Source organism: Engraulis encrasicolus, chromosome 24, assembly GCF_034702125.1.
Source record: "Engraulis encrasicolus isolate BLACKSEA-1 chromosome 24, IST_EnEncr_1.0, whole genome shotgun sequence".
Lineage (NCBI taxonomy): Eukaryota > Metazoa > Chordata > Actinopteri > Clupeiformes > Engraulidae > Engraulis > Engraulis encrasicolus.
In genome coordinates, this window is record NC_085880.1 from 43,047,013 (window position 1) to 43,067,815 (window position 20,803).

Below are 20,803 nucleotides of genomic sequence, written 5' to 3' on the forward strand. Positions count from 1 at the left end.
TTCCAAGTGACTAATTAGCTTGATCCAAAGAGCACCCACTTCAGTAAATAAGTGGAGTAGCACTCCTGAATACCATCTTGTTTGGTGCTTTAGTTCCCTCTTCACGTCTCTATATTGCCTATTTCTGTACATGGTCCCTGTCTCAACTTTAACAAAAGCAAGTAAACTAAACTAATGTTTTTGGCATATCCTGGATTACAAAGAGGCTAGATGAGGAACTACAAGAAAAGAAAGCTGTCTATTGAATTGACCTCCGGTGTGTGAATGGGTAAATGTGAGGCATACAATGTACAGCTCCAGGCCTTTTTATTAGAATACCATGACAAAGTTGATTTATTTCCATAATTTCATCAGTAATGTTAAACTGTCATGGATTGTAGATTCATGGCCCAGTTTTTTAACTATTCCAATCATTATTTTTTTTTCTTTTTATATACGTTGGCCTTCCAGCTCAAAAAACCCATGAATTGGGGAATTCGCATTATTAGAATATTGTTATAAAATCACATTTTTCTTCATCAAAATTCGGGTCACATTAAATCAGTTGAAATTTGGTACTTTCTACATAACATGCAATGGTCAATACTTGGTGAGGACATTCTCTGTCTTCATAATGGCCATGATGCGTTTAACATTGAAGTCAATGGCAAAAACAGTGCATGGGAGTTATGGAAGCCCAGATATCCTTGATGCTTTGCTGTCAGCTGTTCTTGTTTGTTGACCTGGTACCCCACGCTTCACTCTTCAATATACCCTGTAGATTTCCATGCCACGTTTTGTCGCTAATTCACCAGTTTAATTCTAAATAACCAGAAATTAAACCCCATTGAAAATAAATGGGGTTTAATTTCTGTTGAGTTAGAATTAAACTGGTGAGGTAACACCAAAACTTGGCATGGAAATCTTCGGGTATATTGAAGAGGGAAGTGTGGGGCACCAGGTCAACAAACAAGAACAGCTGACAGCAAAGCATCAAGGATATCTGGGCTTCCATAACTCCCATGCACTGTTTTTGCCATTGACTTCAATGTTAAACGCATCATGGCCATTATGAAGACAGAGAATGTCCTCACCAAGTATTGACCATTGCATGTTATGCAGAAAGTACCAAATTTCAACTGATTTAATGTGACCCGAATTTTGATGAAGAAAAATGTGATTTTATAACAATATTCTAATAATGCGAATTCCCCAATTCATGGGTTTTTTTTAGCTGGAAGGCCAACGTATATAAAAAGAAAAAAAATAATGATTGGAATAGTTAAAAAACTGGGCCATGAATCTACAATCCATGACAGTTTAACATTATTGATGGAATTATGGAAATAAATCAACTTTTTCATGGTATTCTAATAAAAAGGCCTGGAGCTGTAAAGCGCTTTGAGTGCTCGAAGGAGTGGAAAAGCGCTATATAAATGCAGTCCATTTTAACATTGACCTGCACACAGTTTACAGCCAGTAATCATTAAGCTGCGTTCCAACTCTTGGCGGCTCTTTTGTGTTTGTTGTTCTTCCTGTGTGATGGAATGCAGTAGTTCATGCCATTGCATAACACTAAGTCGAGTCTTGTGTCTACTGCTGACACGGTTGCTATTGACCTACGGTGTGCCTGGCTGGAGTATGTTTGTGATAGGTCATATAGACTTGTCACCTTTGTCGTCGCTGTCAAGCCGAGACCTTGTATCTCCACTTTTCATTTTTTTAAACAATTTATTTTTTAATCGCTATATATAAACATTTCAACAGATAAATAAACATTTCAACATTAAAGTTGGTTATTAAATAAAGTATCATGCTTATATCTATGGATATTCAGTTCTGCCTTGTAATATACAATCAATGAGTAGTATTGATTCATATTTTTTTAATGAATAAAGACTGGATAAAAACATGTGGAGACACAAGGTTTCTGCTGGACAGACCAGAGGAATATGCAGACTGACTACAATGGGACTAAAAAAGGACTCTGATGAAGACGCATGTCGAAACGTCTTGCTGCACTGAAAAAATAAATGACAGAAAATATACATCCGTGTGGCACCAGATTCAGACTGACTACTTTGTGTGTTCAATAAAGTGCCTCCTATCAAGCTAAGCATGAAGCAAGGAAACACATGATGTGGTCTAGAGCAGTGGTTCCCAACCTTTTTCTTTAGGGACCCATGTTTTTACTATTGTAAGCTTTGGTGACCCAACCACGCGAGCGCCCGCACGAGACGGAGTCACAAGATGCCCTCTGTTTCCTGGGAAAACTAATTTTAGTTATTTTATTCCTCAATTCGTCTGTGGTCAAATATAGAATAAATGTTTAATGTTGCACTTACAATTTGCTACTTCTATGCATTTATTAGTTAAATGCTTTGTCATTTATTCAGCATGGGCTATATTTCAAATGAAACCCCTTAAAATCAAGAGGGCTCCGCGACCCCCTGTGGATCTCTGGCGACCCATAAGGTGGGTCCCGACCCATAGGTTGGGAACCACTGGTCTAGTGCAATGTGGAAGCATACAAGCTCTAGACCACATCGCGTGTTTACTTGCTACATGCAAATCTGCTGCACAGATACTGTAACCCCAATCAATTTGCATCTCTTTGTTTTTTTTGTTGTTTTTTTTCCTGCAGTACTCTTACTCGAAACATTCGCCACAGACGAGGGGAGAAGGTGGCCATCAATGTTCCAAGTGAGCACACACACTCACACACACACACACACACACTCACACACACACATGGATATTTTCCCTGAATGTTCTCCATCCATAATCAATGCATTACTAGAATATTACGGTTTTTTTTTTTTTTTTGTTACACTGTATTGTTACATTAATTATTACTTTGGGGGACACTCTTAGACATTAATTGAGCCAAGACAGTCGAAGATGGAGACAGGAAACCAGTGGGAGAGATAGGGAGTGGGATTTGGAAATGACCCAGGCCAGATTCGAACCAGGGTCCCCATGGGCATGCAAGCATTATCTGAGGGGGCATGCTGCGCAACAGCGCCCCCATTAATTAGTACAGTTTAACAAATAATATTGCATGCACTTCATGTATAATTGTATGCACTTCTTGTACTATGCACTGTACCATAGGGTTTGAGTTGGGTTGATGTGCAGTGTTGTACAGTCATTATTATGTAATTCTAATTAAGTAATATTATTTAATTATTAATTTCCCATTTTGTACATACTACATCGTATTGTGTTAAATGTATTGATAGATACACTTATACAATGTAAAATAAAAGTGTTGCAATCGTTTCTCTTTTCAAGTATTTAAAGACAAGAACACGCCCTCTCCGTTTGTGGAGCCCTTTCCGGAAGATGACGGGGAGGCGGCCAGAGCGGCTCTTCCGGACCACATCTACATGGACGCCATGGGCTTCGGGATGGGCAACTGCTGCCTCCAGGTACCCTACCCACCTCACTATGGCAACACATAGACATTACTATATGGTAACCATGACTATATGGACGCCATGGGCTTCGGGATGGGCAACTGCTGCCTCCAGGTACCCTACCCACCTCACTATGGCAACACATAGACATTACTATATGGTAACCATGACTATATGTATGCCATGGGCTTCGGGATGGGCAACTGCTGGCTCCAGGTAGGACGCCCACCTCACTATGGCAACACATAGACATGACTATATGGTAACCATGACTACATGGACGCCATGGGCTTCGGGATGGGCAACTGCTGCCTCCAGGTTGGACGCCCACCTCACTATGGCAACATAGATATGACTATATGGTAACCATGACTACATGGACGCCATGGGCTTCGGGATGGGCAACTGCTGCCTCCAGGTACCCTACCCACCTCACTATGGCAACACATAGACATGACTATATGGTAACCATGACTACATGGACGCCATGGGCTTCGGGATGGGCAACTGCTGCCTCCAGGTACCCTATCCACCTCACTATGGCAACACATAGACATGACTATATGGTAACCATGACTATATGTATGCCATGGGCTTCGGGATGGGCAACTGCTGCCTCCAGGTACCCTACCCACCTCACTATGGCAACATAGATATGACTATACCATGGGCAACTGCTGCCTCCAGGTACCCTATCCACCTCACTATGGCAACACATAGACATGACTATATGGTAACCATGACTATATGTATGCCATGGGCTTCGGGATGGGCAACTGCTGCCTCCAGGTAGGACGCCCACCTCACTATGGCAACATAGATAGGACCCCACTATGACTATTTACTGCACCGATGCCTGAGCTGGCCCAGACCCGGGACTCTAAGGTCTTGTGCCTGTCTCTGGCGGTATTTCTCACTCATTCACTCACACACCCTGCAAGTTTAAGGTTTTTGTGTTTACAGTTTCTTTAAATACTAATAAAATAATCTTTACATTTACCTAACTATGGTTTCACTGTTTCCAAGAAATCCCAGATTATAACCATATGAGTTACTTTTGCATGGATCTGTTCAGTTTGATGAATAATGTGACTATGTAGCATGCTGAGTGTGTGTCTCCTTGTCTTTGTGTGTTGTTGCAGGTCACATTCCAGGCTTGCAGCATTAGCGAGGCCCGGTACCTGTATGATCAGCTAGCCACCTTCTGCCCAATCGTGGTGAGTAATATTATTTAATAATAATAGTATTGAAGTCATTATGATTACTACTATTATCTTAATTTTCATCTTCCTTTGGTTAAGGTTAGTTAGCTACTCTCTAAAATACTTTCTACCTTTTATTATATTGTTCTTCTCTCTTGTCTGTCTTTCCTCTCAAGGACATTGTGACCTTGTCAATGACGATTATGTATGATAATGTGGTCCACAACTGTTATTGCTATTACTGTGGACCCTAGACACACACACAAACACACACACATACACACACACACACACACACACACACACACAAACACACACACATACACACACACTGACTGAACGTCCTTGTGTTCTGTCTCTAATGTCATTAGAGAATGCGTTGTCATGGCCTCCATTGTAATTCCTGTTTCACTTGTACAGTTTCCCATAAGAGAGTTACTCATCTGGTACCTAGTGAGTCATATTTCCAGAAAGTGAAACCATCTCCACAGGGGTTACTGTGGTGCAGCGCGCTAAGCCCCCCACATTTGGGCTTACATTGCCCACGGGGACCCCGGTTCGAGTCCAGTCGGGGTCATTTACCGGCCCTGCCCCATCTCTCTCTCCCAATCGTTTCCTGTTTACTCTCACACTGTCCTGTAATAATAAAGCCCAAAATGCCCCCCTTAAAAAAGTTAAAAAAAATAAAAAAACACACACACACATCTCCACAACCCCCCCCCCCCCATACTGTTTTGAGGAGGCCCCATGGAAACAAAAGGCTGCCAGGCAGCTCTATCTACTAACTGCCACTGCACTGTATTTATGTGCTCTCTCCTGGCCATCACTCAACTGATTACTCACATCCTCCACCTCCTTTCCTGTGCTTGTGTGTGTGTGTGTGTGTGTGGCCATTGGGCCTACTGTGCTGCTTTTGCTACCCTGTGCATGCGTGCATGCATGTTTAGGTGTCTTTGTTGTATGTTTAAGCTTAGGTGTCTGTGTGTTTTATGTTGGGTGTCTGATGTGTGTTTGCATGTTGGGTGTCTGACCTGTGTGCTTGGATGTTGGGCCACTCGGTTGTCGTTGTGTTGTGCTCTAATGTCTGACTTGGTCGGCTCCACAGATGGCCCTGAGTGTGGCCTCTCGCTTTTACCACGGCTAAGTTCCGTACATCAACTGCTGTCTTGTGAAGTGTGTGTGTGTGTTATTTTCCACAGTATGTTGGACTATTCTGGACCCCGTTTCTCGAAAACATTGTTGTTAACCAGTTAGCGACTTAGTAGGTTTCCAATGGGAAATTGCTTTGAAACCAAATAAGTTACTAACTTGGTTGTCAACAATGCTGTCGAGAAACACACCCCTGTTGTTGTTGTTGTGTCTAATGGCTGCCTTTATCTCCTCCAGATGGCTCTGAGCGCGGCCTCTCCCTTCTACCGCGGCTACGTGTCCGACATCGACTGCCGCTGGGGCGTCATCTCCGCGTCCGTGGACGACCGGACGAGGGAGGAGAGGGGGCTGGAGGTCAGTGAAGCCAGCGGATGTTTATCAGCCTCTCCACGCATTGTTGATGTTGATGTTGTCGTTGTTGTTGATTTATCTCCCCTGGAATTCGTTTTGGATTAAGTTCATCTGCTAAATATAATGTAATGTGCTGTAGTGCAAGAGGGCAGGTCACTTGCCAAACCGGTCCTCAGTGGTGTCCAACCCAGCGTGGTGATGAGTGCTGATACAGGGACCTGTTGTACTGTATCTGCAATGATATGAGCTGGTGGATATTTAGTCACTACTGTATTTAAATGCGGATTCCAGACTCTTTCAACAGGCCGTTGCATTCCTAGTGCTGCCTTTGTCCCCTAGTCAGCACCCAAACACATTATGTTGTTCAGCCCCCTTCTGAGATCAAGGCCATTCAAATGGTTTGCTTATTTATTTATTTTTGTAGAAAACTTCTTCATATACTCCAAACTTTTGCACAACAAACATTTCAGTTTTTAAATGTAAAATTCGTATAATGTAAAATTCATTCCACTTCGCGACTGTGTTCAAGTTGTTTATCTATCACATAAATGGACCATTAAAAATATTGTTTATGGTTATGTCATGACAAAAATGTTAAAGTCTCATCAGGTATTTTTTGCAAGGATCTGTTAATGCAGTACATGAATCTGTGTGTTTGTGCTGTAGCCCCTGAAAAACAATAAATTCCGGATCAACAAGTCGAGATACGACTCCATCGACAGCTACCTGTCCAGCTGTGGAGACAAGTATAACGACATCGAGCTGACCATTGACGAGGACATCAACAAACAGCTCCTGGAAGGAGGTAACGGCTTCCTGTTCAGTCAACCTTCTTCCTGTATAAGTTACGTCACTCAGCCGCCATCTTGTTGACGCCTTCGGGGTGCTATTTCACGATTAGTGAGACCAGATCTGAGAGTCAATGGGAAAAATGAATGGGGATACTGAGTACAGGACGGGAGGGAACCCAGCGGTTGTGAAAACCATATGGTTGAAACCGCCGTGAAAAGTTGAGCAATCTAGACTGCTTGGTTGTGTCATGCGAGTCAAAATAAAGCTTTTTAAGCGACTTATCTCACGTTTTTTTTTTTTTTGACACTGCGCAGGCACAGTAGTTCCACAACGGCACGAGAGTGACAGCTTTTCACAACTGAGCATGCGCAACTTATTTGTGTGCGCCAATGCAGCTAGATGATTGGATGGATGGCAAAGCAGCTCAGCAGGCAGTTGGTTCTTGTTGCCAGAAAGGCGGGAGATGTGCGGGTAGACGCCATATTTGCGTTACGAATCTTCACCGTTAATTTCTATGGACACTTACGATTCTGACATATCTCCACTTCCTAAAAAAAAATCTTTGGTTCAGTCACACTGACACTTATAAATCATCTTGCTTGTCTAGAAGGCGCAGCACAGCTTTGCACCCCCTGTCAACTCAGGCCTGGGGGCCAAATCTGGCTCACAGAGTCATTTTATTTGGCCCACGAGATCATTTCAAATATGTTAACAGTTGACCCACATATACCATTAATATATAACGCGTAATAAGACTTGAAATTCTGTGTGTCACAGGAATATGAGTGGATCAATGCCAGTCAAACAGCTCCCACTCATATGCAACAGAATATGCGCTGCCACATTTGACACATTTGGCACAATTTTAGTTCATTTGGCCAGTGACTTTGTTCCAGATTTTGATTTTGGCCCTCGGTCAATTTGAGTTTGACACCCCTGTGCCCCATAGTCTGCCTTGCCAGACTACCCTGAGAAGAATAACTTTGTACAGCGCCACAGCTAGTATTGGAGGGAACAGGGTAGTGTCAGACGGCAGATCCTGAGGGATTGCTTTTTCATGGAGTTGTGCCCCGACCTGAATACAAACTGTTTCCAGCACATGTATTTTAGTTTACCCACCTTTTCTGAATTGACATTGCAAATGGTCAAGATCCACAGATTGAGATGTTTCTGGGGGAAACCCAGAATATTAGTTTTTTTTTTTTTTTACTACTTTTGGACTATTTGTATGTTGGCATGTCCCTTTTTAGATGACATGCCAAGACTGTGCTGTGGTTGTATAGGAGTGAGTTATTGATTTGACACAAGATTGTCTCCTGACCTCTTTGTGTCCCTGTTTGGTGACGTATTAAGATGGCTGCCATTGCATAAGTGTGTGTTTGCTTTGTGCGGGCGTGTGTGTGTGTGCGCGTGCGTGTGTGTGTCTGCACGTGTCTGTGTGTGCACGTGTGTGTGTGTGTGTCTGCTGCAACGATGCGACAGTAGTGCAGATGTGACACGTTGAGATTGTCTCCTGACGGCTTTGTTTTCTCAGGGATCGACAAACTGCTGGCGCAGCACATTGCGCACCTCTTCATTCGAGATCCCCTCTCTTTGTTTGAGGAGAAACTTCACCTGGATGATGAGAACGAGTCTGACCACTTTGAGGTGAATAAAAGTGCTGACTGGCAGATTTTGGGTGATTTCTTTGTCTTTTTGCGGCTTGTGGGTATTTCTCAAACTGTTCCCATAGACTTTCGGTTCTTTATTCTGTCTTGTTCTCTATACTATAGAATAGTGGTCGAATTCGTAAGCTTTTGGTGATTTTTTTTTTGTAGCTTGTGGTCATATACACAATAGCTTTCCCCAGACTTGTCAGTTCCTTATCATGTTGTAAACCATGTTGTAAAGTTTGTACAGTAGCCATGATGTTGAACCTGAGGTTTTAAATGCAGAGAAAAAAATGTCTCATCTGATGGCGAGATGTCTGTTTGCTCGCTCGTCTCCTTCTAGAACCTTCAGTCCACCAACTGGCAGACGATGAGATTCAAGCCCCCTCCGCCAAACTCTGAAATCGGATGGAGAGTCGAGTTCCGTCCTATGGAGGTACGCTATTCAAAGTGGATGGCTGATTCTGTTCAGACTGAAAGCTGTATTCTGCACAGCAGTATACATAGCACATGACTTTTTCAAGTAATAGTTAAGTGGCAAAAATGTTTTTAAATGAAGTTGCCTCGGGACCTTCCTTGTATTTTGATGTAAAGTTAGTGAGCTTCCTGCTCCTTTCCCTGCACCTGCTCTGTACATGGGTTTACCGTTTGTAAACAATCCCTTGCTGCGCGACCCTGGCTGTGCACTGTTCAACCTTTCATTGTTGGAAACGGGTCCGTTTCTCGATTATTGTCGTTGCTAACCGTCTTAAGACCGTCTTAAGACGTAACACCATTCCCTTGGATTTAGTGGTGAGCGTCGCTGTCGAGAGAGAGTTGAGTCGCTCTTACGAAGGACTTTGCTAACGACGATAGCAAAGACGCTTTCGAGAAATGGACCCCTGGTTGGCTGCGTAGCATCTTGCCCCACCTCACAACACAAATGTTTGGAAACGAAAAACCTACACATACAATTGTTTGAGAGTCAAGGTGGCACTCCCCCATCTCCCTCTTCATACTTCAGCGTTTTTCAACCGTAATTATAAAATGTTAATTATTAATTCAATTCAACCTCAATTATAAAATGTGAAGTAAATTAATCATTAAATCAATAACTAAATAATTGCAGTGGATCATCGGCTTGTCCCAGGTAAAAAAAAAAGTACTCCTGTAGCCACCCTCCTTGAGCTGCAACTGAACTCAAATTTAGAGAAGCAAATAGTCTTCAACCTGTGGCTCGTACAAAGATGAAAACTACTGTATTTGTTTTATGAACTCTACTCATATCAGTGTTTCACTGCTTACTACAATATTTGTTTTTTTTCTCTTCAGGTCCAGTTGACAGACTTTGAGAACTCTGCCTACGTGGTGTTTGTGGTGCTGCTGACCCGAGTCATCCTCTCCTACAAGCTCGACTTCCTTATTCCTCTCTCAAAGGTTCAACACACCTCCCTTTTTAAATTCACGATTTTGCACATATTGCACGTACTAACAACAAGGGAAATACTTGTCTACAAGTCAGAGGGGAATAACAAAACAAAAAAACACACGAAAGAATAATAATTCTTCCCTACTTTTCACAGTCAGTGGGTTTTCAGGTATGTTGTTGAATTGTAGTTGGTAGTTTTAACAGCACGCCTTCTTGAAAAGCATCATTTGTACCACCATCTTGCGTATCCGTCCGATGTGTGTCTTGTGATTGTGAGGTCATTTGGCTCGTTTTTGATGGAGCACTGATGCTTTTGCTATGCTGCGTGCATGCACACTTTGCCAGTTTTATGCATTCTGGTTAGGAATTGGCAAAGTGTGCATGCACGCAGCATAGCAAAAGCATCACTGCTCCATCAAAAACGAGCCCATAGTTGTGCTGCTGTGTGCTCATGTCTTTATCTCTGGCAGGTGGATGAGAACATGAAGGTGGCTCAGAAGCGGAATGCGGTCCAGGAAGGCATGTTCTACTTCAGGAAGGACATCTTTAAAGGTTCGGCCATTTCTTTTGTTTTTGTTTTAGCCATTCGTAAGACTGTAATAAAAACTCATTAATAAACAACGAGACAATGACAATCAGATCAGGTTTACAATTGGCTTTCGCGAAAGGAGAGAGATTGAGAAGCCTGGAAAACGTGTTCCTAGCATGGCATCCTTGGTCTCTCTGTCTCTCCTTCCACAGAGGCCGTCTTTAATGGGAAGCGCACCAAAGAAGAATAAACATACAAGGTCATAGTTCAGCTAAGTGGTAGTTCTTGTCTGGGACAACTTGGGAGAGATGTCTCCTCCTGGTACAGATGTCACATAATTCACAGCAAGAGCTCACACAGGGACAGAGTTTAACCAGACAGAGTTTAACCAGAAACACAGAGAGCAAAAGTCCTAACTACAGGTTATAATTTTATTACAAAGACTCCATTCAGTTATTCGGATATGCAGTCTTCTAATGAGGCAAGAACTACATTCAACGTCATTATGCTACATTCAACCGTTTTGATTTCAGGTGCTGATACGCCAACTTCATTTCTTTTCACTGTTTTTTCTTGTGTTCGTCAGGCTGCAGCCCCGTATTTGACGGCTCCCAAAATGCTCAGAACGGTCTGGAAGGAGAAGATGACCACGAGGAGTACACGCTGATGAGCATCGACACCATCATCAATGGAAAGGTACCGCATCTCCACGCATACCTTAATTTTTTTAAATTTTAATTTAACCTTTATTTAACCAGGAAAAATAAACCCGTTGAGATTAAGAACCTCTTTTACAAGGGTGTCCTGGCCAAGTGGCGGCTAAAGTTACAAAATTAAAATTACACAGTTGCATTAAAATAACAAATCAAGTAAAATAACACGTCAATTGAAACAGTTACAGACAATAGACTCTGTCTCAAGTGATCTCATCTTGGAATTAAAATCGCTCAATGGAATCAGATCTGTTAGTTTCAAGTCCTTTTGTAGATTGTTCCATGAGGTAGGGGCTGAAAACACAAATGCCTTCTTCCCCTGTTCTGTGCGGAAGCAAGGGACAGAGAGTAACAAATGGCCTTTAGAGCGCAGACCATAAGACTCAATATTCCTCACTGTGATTAGGCTGCAGATGTAAGGTGGCAGTAGTCAGAGTATTGCCTTGTAAATAAATGTATACCAGTGAGTAAGTCTCCTGGTAGTCAGTGAAGACCATTTAACTCTGGCATAGAGTTCACAGTGATGAGTTTGGGCCCTACAGTTAGTGATGAACCTCAGGGCACCATGATACAGAGTCAATCTTACTCAGACATTGGGATGAAGCTTTCATGTACAGCAGGTCTGCATAGTCTAAAATGGATACAAACGTTGCAGAGACAAGGCGCTTCTTAACATGAAAGGAAAAACAAATTTTATTTCTAAATAAAAAACCTAACTTTAGTTTAAGTTTCCTCACAAGATTTTCAATGTGGGCTTTGAACGTCAAAGTATCATCAAGCAAAATACCCAAGTATTTATACAAATGTACCACCTCAATTTCAGTTCATGCCTTAAACAGGCATTAGGCAGGGTGTTGAATTTACTCAGTTACCTTCTCATGGCAGACTGACTTAAAGGACCAGTTCAGTCAATTTCAATATGCTGTTGTATTGCTCACACTACCCTTGACTTGTTAGTGCCCGGTGATGCCACAGCAGCTCAGCCCTTTCCGCGATGTGAGCTATTCTAACGGGGGCAGCGTTTGCTTACGTTTTTTTTTTTTTAATTAACATAGGCCTACTCCAAATATTTTCCCAAAAGGTACCGCTGTTTGCTTGTTGTCTGCTGATGTTGTATAACCTTCTGGCTGTTTTTGGGAATTTTTTTTTTTTTAATCGAAATGTAAACAAAGCGCTGCCCCCATTACAATGACCAGCATCTCGGAAATGGCTGAAGGAAAAAAAAAAAAATCTCAGGTACTGGCAAGTCCAGGGTAGTGTGAACATTACAACTGCATGTTGAAATTGACTGAACTTGTCCTTTAACATAAAAAAATGACCTGACATACTTTCGCATTTTTATAAACTGTTGGTATGAACATCCAGACTGAAAAAAAAATACTTTTATGAGGGTAGGTTTTTGAGCTGCCATGTTGGCGAGCACTACAGGCAGCTTTAACTTGGTTCAAGTCAGCACATAAAATCTGTTCGACTGGTTTACTTGGAAGGAGACTTAACCCATTTATGCCTAAAACACCTGCACAAAATGCCTGTTAAATGCCTAAGCCAGTTTTGGGAAAATATAATGTCAGTCTATAAAACCTGAATATCTCTGCATCTGAAGCACATACAAATATGAAATGAATTGGACTTTAAAGCCAAGACCCTCATCTTGCATTGTTAATTCAGCTCTAACATACAAAGTTTTTCATGAAATAAATCTCAAATCTCATGAGCGTTAGGGTCAATGTTGCACTTTTCATTATCCGACAAAAATGGGTTGCTGCAAACCCTAGGTGCTGAACAAAGAAAAGGTTTTATGAGAATAAATTTGCTTACTCTTAAGGGTTGTCTTGAGATTACCTGGTTTCACGTGTTCTCCCAAGAATAATGTAATGATAATGTAGGATAATTGTGGTTCCGAACAAATCATAATGTAGGATAGGTGTGATTCCAAACAAAACAACACCACCACCTCTGAACATAAGGTGATCCCAGACAATACAGCCTGTTGTGAATTTCCAGTATCCTGTCCTGTTACTCCTGGAGGTGTTTGTGGTGTTTTGTTCGCTGAATAACCACAACTCGCTGCCTGTACAGTAATTACTGCTCGAGTCCATATGCTAGCAACACTTGTTATTCAATCAAGCGTGCTGCGCAGGGAATTAATTCCCCACCAAACAAATGCGGTGCAGATGTTGCCATGGTGGCATCGGAGTCGGTTTTGGCAGCTCGTGCTCCTGCCTTAATTGAGGGGGCAGACTCAGAGAGAGATGAGTCATTTATACCGTCTGCTCTTTGCTCTCCTCGGACAGACTAATCACACAAAATGATGGGTTATTGGCTTACGCAAATGCAAATTGTGTCATTTTGCGCATAACGAGTTTTTTCACGATGTCATGCAACGTCAGCACAAGAGTGATCTACGTACCTTGCGCAAGTTAAATACTCTCAAATAACTCTGTTGCTACACAAAAGAATCCAGATCTGTCTTCAGACCACAATCTGTCTCTAGACCAACTCATTCCACATTCGGTTTTGTCATCAATAACAAAACAACCAACAAACACAAACAAGGAAACAAAAAAACCCTGTCCAGACCAAACTCACCCCTAACCTGTCTCATGGCAAGAAAACAATATGTGTGGACATACCACAAGAAAACAGTTCGAAGACTCTTGCTGTTTGCCTGCATCTCATTAAGGTGCTGGTTACAGGCATGCAGATATTTTAAATTATTTTACATTATAGGCACGTGGATAAAATATAAAAACATTGTGACAGGTGTGTTTTGGCCCCTTAAATGGAATACTTTTTCAAGCGGAGTTTTGAAATGCACACTCTAAAACTCCATTTACTTGTAAATGAGAGGTGAAAACCATTGCTTTAAAAAAAAAATATTCGGTAACACTTTCTATGAAGCCCATATCTATAGCGCATTATGAGCGCATTTATAACAAATTATAATGCACATTATAATTACTAATAACGCATTATGACTACACCCATGATGTTTCATGATGTGTTATGTTAACAGTAACGAATAACCATGAATCTATCTTATAATGCTTTATAAATCCAAGGGTGTTATTAGTGCTCGTGACTGGATATAAACTACAGGCTGCCTGATGGGGCTTATAGTACATTACGATGCATTATAGATGTGTATTATACAATGCATTATAGATGCATCTATATGAACTTTACTTTACTTAGAGCACACATTGACCCCTTATGATCACACATGAAGCATTATAGCATCTTATGAGCCCTTATGACAGTTTATCATCCAGGTCTGTGCATAGAAGGGTATAGGTGCTCATAATGTACTATAAGCCCCATCAGGCAGCCTGTAGTTTATAGCCAGTCATGAGCACTCATGACACCCTTGGATTTATAAAGCATTATAAGCTAGATTCACGGTTATTCATAACTGTTAATATAAAGCATCATAAAGCATTATGGCTGTAGTCATAATACATTATAAGTAATTATAATGGGCGTTATAATTTGTTATGAATGCGCTTATAATGTTGGCTTTAAGTAAAGTGTTACCAACTATTCATATACTGTACGTGTAAACGGCCCCTAAGCCACATCACTGATGAAGTGTTTTTCCTGCAGGAAGGAGTGTTCCAAGGACTCATCCCGATCTTGAACTGCTACCTGGAAAATATGGAGGTGGACGTAGATACACGTTGCACCATCCTAAACTACCTGAAACTCATCAAGAAACGAGCGTCAGGTGAGACGATACACGGCAGCCTACAGCTTTTTTTTTTAGGCCTTTTTAAAAAAAAAACAATTATTTGATAGGACAGATGGAGATGGTGACAGGAAATGAGTGGGAAGAGAGACGGGGAAGGACGGGCAAATGACCTGGGGCGGAATTGAACCCGGATCACCGGCGTAGTAAGCAGGGCTTGACATTAATTTTTTCGCTTGCCGACCACTGTGGCTACTGGTTTTCCCGAGTCACTAGCCATCCAGCTATTCTAGTAGCCACAATTATTTTTTTTACTTATTTTTTTTAAATTATGACGCTGTACATCTAACCTCAGATGAGGTGCTTCAAGCAAGAAGATGAGTGCATGGGTTTCAACATGGAAATAAAACAAATAGAAACTGAGTAACTGAGCTTTTTCATGAACTTCAATACAAACAATTGATACACAAGGGGCAGAAGTGCAGAATATACACTATTCTGATATGTCATACCATAAAATAAGTTACCTGCCAAATTGGCTAGTGACACTGAAATTGTTACCAGCCACAGCCAAGTTTTACCAGCATTTGGCCGGTTGTCAGGTGCCAGTGTCAAGCCCTGGTGGTAACGCAGTGCCGTACCGTTTGGCCATGGCAGGGCCACAGCTTTTCTTCTAATCCCAAAAGAGGCTCTACGACCTCATGGATAAATAGGAATGATAATCCATAATTTGTTCTAGAAACATTTGAATAGTTAGCTTTGAAAAACCTATTAGTCAGATATGGATTGAATTTAAAGACTACTTGTTGCATGTGTGTGTGTGTTTGTGCGTTCAAAAAAGTGGTGCTGAACAAAATAGGTTCACACACTCCTTTTGGATTTCTGTTCTTCTAGTTCTTCTTTTCTTATTATTCATTCACTGATATGATGACGTTTCGACATTGGAGTCTTCCTTTTCCTTAAGACCCCAAGGACGAAACGTCATCATGCCAGTAAATGAATAAAAAGGGGAAAAAAAGAACTTTGAAAATAAAAAAAATCCATAGGAGTATGCGAACCCAGTCCAGCCCTGTAGCCTGGGTCTCACCTGCTGTGTTGCCAGATGTGTCTCATCAAATCCCACCCAAAAGGTGCTCAAAAAACGCCTGGAGCTGGTAAATTCTGCCCAATTTCAACAAATTGCATTGGTTTCTATGGGCATAAAACTGCAGAAAAAAAGCCAAATGGACGATTTTTCCCATTTTTACCCGCAGACGGCTATCCCAAGCAGCCCAATTGGGCGGATTGCAGCCCAATCTGGCAACACTGCTCACTTGCTGTCTTGCTGTCTCCCTGTATCCTGGGTCTCACCTGCTGTCTGTGTGTGTGTGTTTCACTTCCCCCGTTCGGCCACACAGGGGAGCTGATGACCATGGCCAAGTGGATGCGGGAGTTTGTTGCCAAGCACCCGGAGTACAAGCAGGACAGCGTCATCACTGACAAGATCAACTACGACCTGCTGAAGAAGTGCGACCGGATCGCCAACGACGCGGAGCGCTGCCCCGAGCTCATCGGGGAGCCCATCAACAGGGGCAAATAGGAGCCAACAGGAGAACGGATGCTAACAAGAGGACAGATGCTAACAAGACCTGGGGCCTATACTACAAAGCTGGTTCAGGAGTAAACCAGGTTAAGTTAAGAGGTAAATCGTCTAATAGAAGAGCATACAGATGCATATTAGATGATTTACCTCGAAAACGAGGACTCCATGCTCGTCTATTAGATGATTTACCTCTTAACTAAACTTGGTTAACTCCTGAACCAGCTTCTTAGTACAGGCCTCTGGGGCCTATACTACAAATCTGGTTCAGGAGTTAACCAAGTTTAAGTTAAGCAATAAAGCACCTAATAATAGAAGAGCCTGGAGTCCTAGAGTTCTTAAGAGAATGAGGACTCCAGGCTCTTCTATTAGATGATTTACCTCTTAACTTAACCTGACTTACTCCTGAACCAGCTTTGTAGTATAGGCCCCTGATGTAAAACCCCATTATCATGAAAGAAAACTAGTCGATTTGCATGAATGACCAAAAAAGTGACGAGAGAAAACAGAAACAAAAGAGAATACACACTTGTGCCCATGGGTCCAAACTATCTTGCTTAGAAGGAAGAAAACAAAAAAACATGGAAGACCAGACAAGAAATGCATGTGCAGATTTGAAAAGTCAAAGGATGGATGTACTAATTTTGTATATATCAGATTTTTATCATGGAAAAAAAAAATATTTTAATAGATTAAGAGAGGATATCAGTGGAAATACTGTAAGGCCAGGCTGTTTCTGTAAATACTTCCCTCTGTGTACGGTTAACGGGACGCGCTTTCTGTTCTGTGTGAATGTTTGTATATGTAGCCCGATCAGGTTGTACATCGTAAGTATTTCCATGTTGTGTAAATATATTCTTCCCTCTGATCTCTAAGCAGTAGCGCATGTTTTTTCAAATAAATATGGCTACTTGTTCAGGAGATATTTTAAAACAAATTATTTTAGTTTGCTAACTTTGAACTGCAGTGTCTGAGAACCTTTAACGACGCGCTGTCTGTCTTGGCATCTAGCTACGCGCTAAAGCGAATAGAAACGCTCTGTATGGGTGGGGGTGACGAAAGCCTGTTTGGATTTTAAGTGGCCGGGGGTCTTGAAATAAAACTGTAAACTGCACACAATTCTTGTGTTTGTGTTTGTGTGTGTGTCTGTATGTGTCTGTGTGTATGTGTAACGGAGGCTAACTAGCACAGAGTTGGCGTGGAACGTTGGTAAACCTCCCTCCGATAGCTTCATACAGTCTCGTGCCGTTGGGCCGAGGGACTAGTCTCTTGGCCCAGCGGTATCGTACTGTGTCTCCCATTGCCGAACCGTTGTAGTTGACGAGGTCGCACGTTCGATCCCCGAGGGGGGTGAACAGGTGCAAGATGACCTCCGTCACAGTGGTGCCGTGACCCGGATGGGAGTGAGGTTTAAGGGGGAGAGTGTAACGGAGGCTAACTAGCACAGAGTTGGCGTGGAACGTTGGTAAACCTCCCTCCGATAGCTTCATACAGTCTCGTGCCGTTGGGCCGAGAGACTAGTCTCTTGGCCCAGCGGTATCGTACTGTGTCTCCCATTGCCGAACCGTTGTAGTTGACGAGGTCGCACGTTCGATCCCCGAGGGGGGTGAACAGGTGCAAGATGACCTCCGTCACATATGTGTCTGTGTGTGTATACAGCCGCAGAAAAATTGAGACCACCTCAAAAATGACATTTTTTTCTGGTTTTACTTCTGATAGGCATGTGTTTCAGTAAAATGAAGTTTGAAGAATTCAGTTTCATTGTAGAAACTACTGCGATTTCCTCTGAATTCCGAATTAAAAATATTGTCATTTAGAGCATTTATTTGCAGAGAGTTACAAATGGTCAAAATGACATAAAAGATGCAATGTTTCAGACCTTAAAAAGTGCAAACTAAACAAAAACAAATTAATAGTAATGTATCAACTAAGGAGAAGTTCAGAAATCAATATTTGGAAGAATAACCCTGGATTTTAATGACTGCTTTCATGCATGCATGCTCTCTACAAGTCCTTCACATCATTCTTGGATGACTTAATTCCACTCACAGTGCAAAGATTCAAGTTGCTGAGTTTGTCTGATGGCTTGTGATCACCTCTCTTCATTTTGATCACATTTCATGGGACTCAGGCCTGGAGATTGGGCTGGCCATGACAGGGTCTTGATCTGGTGTTCCTCCACCCAGACACTAAAATTGACCAAGCTGTGTGGCGCGGAGCATTGTCCTGCTGAAAAAGAAAATCCTAAGAGTTGAGGGACATTGTCAGAGTAGAGGTGTGTGTGTGTGTGTGTGTGTGTGTGTGTGTGTAAAATCAAGACATGATTGAGGTCTGTATCTGGTCAATACCCACTCTTGGCGCTAGAGGTCACTATTCTTTTAACATTATTCTTCAATGAAGGGACATTTGTCAGCAGAGAGGCACTCGTGTAATAGTTATTTGGCCATTAAGTTTAGCACGTTCAGTTACACTTTTTTGTTTGTATCTTGTATTTTGGTATGGAGACGGCAAAATAACTTAATAAGAAGCCAGATAAGATAGATACACTTATGTGTAAGATACACAGATGAAGATACACTTCAATGTCTATGCTAAACCTCTGTCCTTTTAATTTAATGTCGTCTAGCCTACACAGTGACCCACACCCTGTCAGTCATTCCCTAAACGATGGAAAGAATACTTGCATGGGGTATAATTTCTGACTCACACTTTCCTGTAGTGGGATGTGGACCAGTCAATGGCGTCATGTGTGAAACCTCCAGCAGGGTAGTCCATCGTGTGAGCACCGTTTTGATTGGTCAAAGCTCACGCCAGGCAAATGGGGTGACAGTGGACTTCGGTGGACAACTCTCCTGTCCAGTGTATGACCCTCTTTGTCAGCGTCTTTGGTCCACCTATTGACGCTCAAAAAAGAATACAGAAATGTTGGGAAATCACATTGAAAAATCACCATGATTATGAAAAACATACGTTGCCTACAAAACTGGCCATTCCGTTGATTCTGCCTGTATGTGATGTTTGTAATAAAGCACATTTTGAGTTATATGAAAGGTGCACCTTGGTGTGTTAGGGCAGGCCTTCACATGACAAAAGTTGGAGACCCGTTATGAGTCTGCGTCTATCCGTGCGCCCTGCTGTGCATACCGGTGGGGGTGTGTCGCATACATCACATACGTGCGGGGTAAAGCGGTACCTAGAAGAATTGTAGTGATCATTCAACAACCTATTGCTACAACGCACTGCAATAAATTGGCAGCATCAGCTCATGTAGCGGCTGAGCCGTCACTAGTGACGCTTTACAACACCGCTCCATTCGTCCGTGTGGTTCTCTCCTCCTCACAGCGACAGTGTACAACCCACTCCACCAACCCACGAAAAGTCGAGTTACCAGCTTTGCCCTGGGACCAGCATCCAAGGTTATACGCATCTTGAAACGCAAAGGTATGGCAGTGTTTCTGAACTTCCTGTGGCATTTAGCAGGGGATTCTTTGATATTCATGTGAAAAATATAACCAAATATGGGATGATATGGACTTTTAAGTCAGTTGTTGGATACCATGAGGACGGAGCTAACATGAAAGCTAAATATGTCGCACGTGAAGCCAATGAATGTGACCTCTGTAAGATAAACGAAGGTGACAGCTGATTAAGAGGTGAAAATTGGTTAATTTCGGTGAAAGGCAAAATAAAGCCCTTCTCCTTGACTCCAGATTCCGCATTGAAAGGATGGCTGTCGCTCTGCTTCGACGCCAACAGCTGCAGTCTCAATCAATGAGAAAGCTGTGTATCGGTAATTCTAATTAAAATGTAAAGGTGCTAAACTATAAGTTGTAGTGTTCTTTCATAGTTTTATTGATGGATATAGCTTCAACTCCCTCATCACCGGTAACGTGTTTTTTCTCGAGCAGAAGTTATTTGTTTTAGACACAGAACGTATTTACCTCCACGAACATCACCATCATCATTGTTTCGTTCGAGGAGGAGAAAGTGGACTTTCTGTGGACCCAACCAAACACAGTTGCATTTGTTATTAACTTCTAGACGTGTACGGAAAATTTCCCATTTCCAAATCCTGCCAAGGTTTATAAAAGTAACCACTGACCTCTTACAATTGTGTCACTGACATCACCACGTGGATGTTTATTTCTTTTTTCTTTTTCTTTTTTTAATCACTGTGTGTTGCAGTGGTCAATAATGTGATTATGTTTATTGGATAGGCAGGCTACCACTGTCATCCGTGTTTGTGTGTCGCTGTGATCAGTCAAGGTAAAAGCTTGTTAGTCAGCTGGGCTGGGTGGGTGCCAGCCAACAGAGCAGGAACTTATGGCCACTTATTATGGAGCCTTTT

At 42.1% G+C, this 20,803-nt stretch overlaps 2 protein-coding genes and 1 long non-coding RNA gene across 4 annotated transcripts in view; 2 read left to right on the forward strand and 1 right to left on the reverse strand.

Moving 5' to 3' along the window:
• The window catches only part of gclc (glutamate-cysteine ligase, catalytic subunit), a 29,029-nt gene extending 11,455 nt beyond the window's left edge, over positions 1-17,574 (forward strand). Inside the window, exons 5-16 of the mRNA XM_063191679.1 lie at positions 2,624-2,682; positions 3,274-3,410; positions 4,541-4,615; positions 5,987-6,103; positions 6,767-6,905; positions 8,427-8,539; positions 8,885-8,977; positions 9,853-9,957; positions 10,420-10,501; positions 11,065-11,174; positions 14,795-14,915; positions 16,274-17,574. Of these exons, the coding sequence (XP_063047749.1) occupies positions 2,624-2,682; positions 3,274-3,410; positions 4,541-4,615; positions 5,987-6,103; positions 6,767-6,905; positions 8,427-8,539; positions 8,885-8,977; positions 9,853-9,957; positions 10,420-10,501; positions 11,065-11,174; positions 14,795-14,915; positions 16,274-16,455 (1,333 nt within the window). The 3' untranslated portion in view covers positions 16,456-17,574. The remainder of the gene's footprint in view (positions 1-2,623; positions 2,683-3,273; positions 3,411-4,540; positions 4,616-5,986; positions 6,104-6,766; positions 6,906-8,426; positions 8,540-8,884; positions 8,978-9,852; positions 9,958-10,419; positions 10,502-11,064; positions 11,175-14,794; positions 14,916-16,273) is intronic.
• Positions 17,575-17,646: 72 nt separating this feature from the next.
• Positions 17,647-19,599, reverse strand: LOC134441415 (uncharacterized). Of its 2 annotated transcripts, none has more exons than XR_010033158.1 (3): positions 19,513-19,599; positions 19,163-19,349; positions 17,647-18,681 (listed from the first exon to the last, which is right to left on the reverse strand). It is a non-coding gene; the product is annotated as an uncharacterized LOC134441415 (long non-coding RNA). The 2 variants fall into 2 exon arrangements; XR_010033157.1 differs by having other exon boundaries at positions 17,647-18,684.
• Positions 19,600-19,733: 134 nt separating this feature from the next.
• The window catches only part of elovl5 (ELOVL fatty acid elongase 5), a 34,914-nt gene continuing 33,844 nt past the window's right edge, over positions 19,734-20,803 (forward strand). Inside the window, exon 1 of the mRNA XM_063191709.1 lies at positions 19,734-19,896. The gene's annotated coding sequence lies outside the window, so the exon portion shown is untranslated. The remainder of the gene's footprint in view (positions 19,897-20,803) is intronic.